This window comes from Penaeus chinensis, chromosome 40 (genome assembly GCF_019202785.1).
Source record: "Penaeus chinensis breed Huanghai No. 1 chromosome 40, ASM1920278v2, whole genome shotgun sequence".
NCBI classification, from domain to species: Eukaryota; Metazoa; Arthropoda; class Malacostraca; order Decapoda; family Penaeidae; genus Penaeus; species Penaeus chinensis.
The window spans coordinates 27,222,693-27,227,692 of NC_061858.1; the positions used below are offsets into that span (position 1 = coordinate 27,222,693).

At 29.4% G+C, this 5,000-nt stretch overlaps 1 protein-coding gene across 1 annotated transcript in view; it reads right to left on the minus strand.

Moving 5' to 3' along the window:
• Window positions 1-854: 854 nt before the first annotated feature.
• The window catches only part of LOC125047079 (cysteine dioxygenase type 1-like), a 29,305-nt gene continuing 25,159 nt past the window's right edge, over window positions 855-5,000 (minus strand). Inside the window, exons 3-5 of the mRNA XM_047645176.1 lie at window positions 4,595-4,724; window positions 3,934-4,103; window positions 855-2,658 (exon numbers count right to left, since the gene is read on the minus strand). Of these exons, the coding sequence (XP_047501132.1) occupies window positions 2,635-2,658; window positions 3,934-4,103; window positions 4,595-4,724 (324 nt within the window). The 3' untranslated portion in view covers window positions 855-2,634. The remainder of the gene's footprint in view (window positions 2,659-3,933; window positions 4,104-4,594; window positions 4,725-5,000) is intronic.

The following is a 5,000-nucleotide window of genomic DNA, read 5'->3' on the forward strand; positions in this document are numbered from 1 at the left end:
TGAATTAACAGCACATTAATTCTAAGGCATCTCACCTCTTGACATTACCTACTGTGTATACTGAAAATATAAACACGAGGCATCTGACGGCGCTAAACCATGCGTGTCACTGTATTTTTTTTGTTTCCTCCCAAAACTGTTGTTTATATTGTTACTTTTTACAGACAGTATTTTTTCCAGATTCAAAGTTTAGACAACAGAAAAGGCGCTTAGACTGATCGAGGGGCTAAGTTCCATTCCCTCTTTGTAGGAGGTTAAGCGCACCTTGATCTGGGCATAGAGCTCTATGTAACTATTCAGTAGCCGTTGCAAAACAATTCAGATACAAATTAGTGTCATTGTTCCTGAGTGTCCCATAACAGTCGCAGGATAAATAGTGGCTTGTGTTTCGCAGCAGTTGCTAAAACTGTGGAGCAACAAATTTGGAATACTGCTCGGTTACTGAACAACTATATTGGGACAGTACAGATGCATTGTTGCTTAACACTGTATCTCGGTCTGGACTAGGCTTTAGGTTAGATGTGTTTCAAAGCTTCATGTATGACTTTTGCCTGTGATTGAAAATGTTAAGTTCTGATACAAAAGCAGTTTCAAATTAAGAGTGTTTTAGGATGTTACAAATTTATAAAACAGACAGATATTCAATTATCATTAAGACGTAAGCTAGAAAATAGTCATGAGATTTATCACTTTTATCTAAATAAATAAATGTGTGTGTATATATATATATATATATATATATATATATATATATATATATGATTGACAAGATTTTCCAGATCATGGGAAACGGTAGTATAAAACATTGCACTCAAAGGTTTATATTATTTCAGTAGGATATTTACAAATCAAAATTTTAATAAGATTCTTTATTATAAGAATATCATTTCCCTGCACCAATAATACAAATATATAATACAGAGAGGATAATGGATAATCAGCAAGGAATTTATAAAGATCAATGCAATCATTTCAAAATGATTATAAAAAGCAAGAATGCCATCGATAATTCTTTCAGATTTTTGGGGAGAAAAGTATTCTAACGTCAGACGATTTTAACTAATTATCTTTACAATTAGTTAATGTACTTTTGTACTATATGATTTGATATTTGTGATAACACATTAGAAGGAAAGCAACTAAGTAACTAACCATTTTGTCTCTATAAATACACATAAATCCATAACGTATACAAAGTCTGTAGTTTTATTAAAGAATTTTGAGATTTTTTTTTTTACTTCGAGTTTCATCATCAGAGCTTTGTATGAGTTGTGGTTTTACATATTTCCTTCACTCTGAGGGTAAAAATAAATTTCCTATACATTCTCTAAACATTAAATCACTTTAATCACAAGCGGTCACAGTATCACACTCGTATGAGCCACTTCGAAAATGTACCAAAATTAAATAAAAAATTTAGATCTTAGAAATCAAACTTTTAAACATTTTTTTTTCTTTTTTGTTTTATCTGCCATACGTTTTCCTACAGATTTCATCAAGGAAAACAGACATGCACAGAATTCAAAGGTCATTACAAAATCAATATGACATACTTTTTTTGTTTAACTATGATGCCACATAATCAGCATAAAAAAACATACTAATTTTAGTGATAATGGTAAAGGTGGAATGTGCTATTTCAAGAGGTGTGTGTGTGTGTGTGTGTGTGTGTGTGTGTGTGTGTGTGTGTGTGTGTGTGTGTGTGTGTGTGTGTGTGTGTGTGTGACTGTATATTATTTTTTGTATTGGCACTTCACCTAAAAAAATCAACGTGAGGGTAGATATGATCAATTTACTCACTTCATTAATGAAAAAAAATATATGACTTAAATACTCAACATATGTATATGAAGTCTGGGCCAATTTTCTTTCTTTTTTTTTGATAAGCATTTACAAACATCTAAGGCAGATACAACAGAGTGATAACCAAGAAAAAATATAGAAAAATATTATATAAATGATAAACTAAAGACATACAGTTACATACATCTATATACACTTCCGGGATAAAGTTAATTAACAGGTTTTCTATACTTTAAATAAAAAAAAACGTACTTGTGATATACATATGAGTTGCATGCCACATTTTTTTTTACATTAAGTGTAATTCACTTTATTAGTGACTTAATTAATATTTTAGCTTACAATTCCTTATAACGAATGAAAATACGATGTGTTAAGTGTATACAAAACTATGAATCGGTGTTTATAATACCAGCAAGAGAAAATATGAAAAATAAATGTCTTTTTCCAGACCTAACTACACTTCAGTTCTTTATCTCGAGATTTAAAACAAACTTTGATATTGTGCAAATAATGGGAAACAATACGGTATACTCTGATTCAGAGAAAAGTACAAAATTAAATATTAATGCTCTATCACGAAGCTTTAATCTCTTCATCAGTGTGGGAAAAAAAGATAAAAAAAACAGGCCACGCTTAAAAAAGGAAAACAAAAAAATGCCTGCAACTTACTGACATTCAGATAATATACATTTTCAGTTGTGACAGTCTATATAGAAGTTACCGTACAGTTATGCAGAATAGACACTGGTATGTTCCGCGTTAAGCCACATGAACTAGAGATACAGGATGTTCCTTTCGTGAGCTTTAAGTAAGTTTTTGGTCTTCTCTTCAACATGTTGATTTTGGAGAGCCCTGGAAGAGAAAGGAAAGAAGTGAATGTCATTTCTTGAATAGCTAACATCATTATTATTATTATTGCTGTTGTTGTTGTTGTTGTTGTTGTTGTTGTTGTTGTCCTTATCATTGTCATTGCCATTATCACTACAATTGTATTATGATTATTATTTTCATTACTATAATTTTCACTATTAATTATTATAATCATGATTACTGTTGTCATTATTACTATTATTAGCAACATTATTACTATTATTAGCAACGTTATTACTATTATTAGCAACATTATTATTATTATTATTATTATTATTATTATTATTATTATTATCATTATTATTATTATTAATATCATTATCGAAAATATACCAATTTTATTATTATCATTATCATTATCATTATTATTATTATTATCATCGTCATCATTGTGATTACTATTATTACTATAATGAATTATGTTACTATGATTATTACTTTATTATCATCTCTATTATAATTATTATAATTTTCACCATTATTTTTAACAATTTGTATTATTGTTATCCTTATCAGTAATAGTAGTAGTAGTAGCAGTATAACAATAATAATAATTATTATCATTATTATTATCATAGTCATTTTCATTATCCTAATCATTATCATTATTATTACTATTATCATTATCATTATCATCAATATTATCATTTTTGATATTACTAACACTAATGATCATAGTAACAACAACAACAACAACAATCATAAAAATAATAATAACAACAACAATAATAATAATAATAATAATAATAAAAATAATAATAAATTTAATAATGATAATAGTAATAATAATAATAACAGTAACAACAACAACAATAATTATCATCATTTTCATCATCATCATCATCATTATTATCATTATTATTATCATTATCATTATCATTATTACCAATATCATTATTATCATTATTATTATGATTATTCTTATCAATATTATTACTATTACTATCTTTGTTATTATTATCAACCTACCATTATCATTACTATTACCATTATTATTGTTATCATTATCATTATCATTATCATTATCATTATCATCATCATAATTACCTTTTTTATTACTATTATCGTTATTATCAATATTATCATTATTATTATCTTTATTATTATTTTTATTATTATTATTATTATTATTATTTTATCATTGTTATTATCATTATTATTATCATTACTATTATTATTACTATTATTATTACTATTATTATTACTACTACTATTATTACTACCATAAATCCATAATAAAATAAACCACAATCTTACGTGTTCGACTTTCTTCCCAAACTTGCTCCAGAAGGTAACTGGGCACTTCATTTTCTTCCCTGTCCTCTCATCGAATATTTGGCAGGCGCTGAAGGGGGGGCAGTAGAGGTGGAGGGAGACGGCACCTTCACTGTGGGAGGCGTTCTCTACACGGTGCAAGCCTAGGGAATCTGTGGGAAGGAGAAAGAGTGTGGTAGAGGTCGTGTCCTACGCTTTGTTGTTGATGGTTGGGGTGTGGGGTGTGGGGGGTGTGGGGGAGAATGGTGGGGGTAGGGGGTGAGAGTAGGGGGTATCGGTCGATTATTGTTTACAACAAATTATCCCTTTTGTGTCAGATATTTATAGTCATATGTATGATTTCCACAAGGTGTCTAGCATTGTCTGTTGCATACCATGTGACAGTGTTTAAAGCGAGTTTCTAGTCTGCTATTACATACTTATATTTATTAGGGTATTTTTTATGTATTTCTGTAGCATGGTAATGAGGTTATTCCAGACGAATGTTATACATCCTTTAAATGTTATATACACATGTAAACTCTACACTGTTATACGAATAGGCGTGACAAAGCTATCTGAATAAATAAATGGTTCAATGAAGAAGAAATACACATGATAATAATAAAATGATAAATAAAATTAACGTGAACTCAACACGTACCATTAATGTAGCACACGCCGTTGAGTTTCAGCATATTTCTCTCGATTTCAACCATTCCTTCTTCATTCTCCTCTGTTCCTTCTTCCTTCGGCCATTCGAACCTCACCTCCTGGAGTGAACCTTCCAGCATCTGTGGAATTGAATCTCATATCACAAAGGGACAAAAGGGTTTAATTCAGTAGACCAAAGGGAAAAATAAAGGCTTGAAGTTCCTAGAACCCGACCAACGTTAAGCTGAGGTAAGTCTCTTCCTTAAAAAAAATAGACGATTTTTTTCTTCGGTTTGAAGCTTATGCTGGAATAAAAAACATGATTTTGAAAGACCTACAGACCTCGTTCAATGTGGAAGGAATCGTATATTTATTCGTTTATTTTTTTTTTTTTTTTATTTGGTCTTAAATGACTT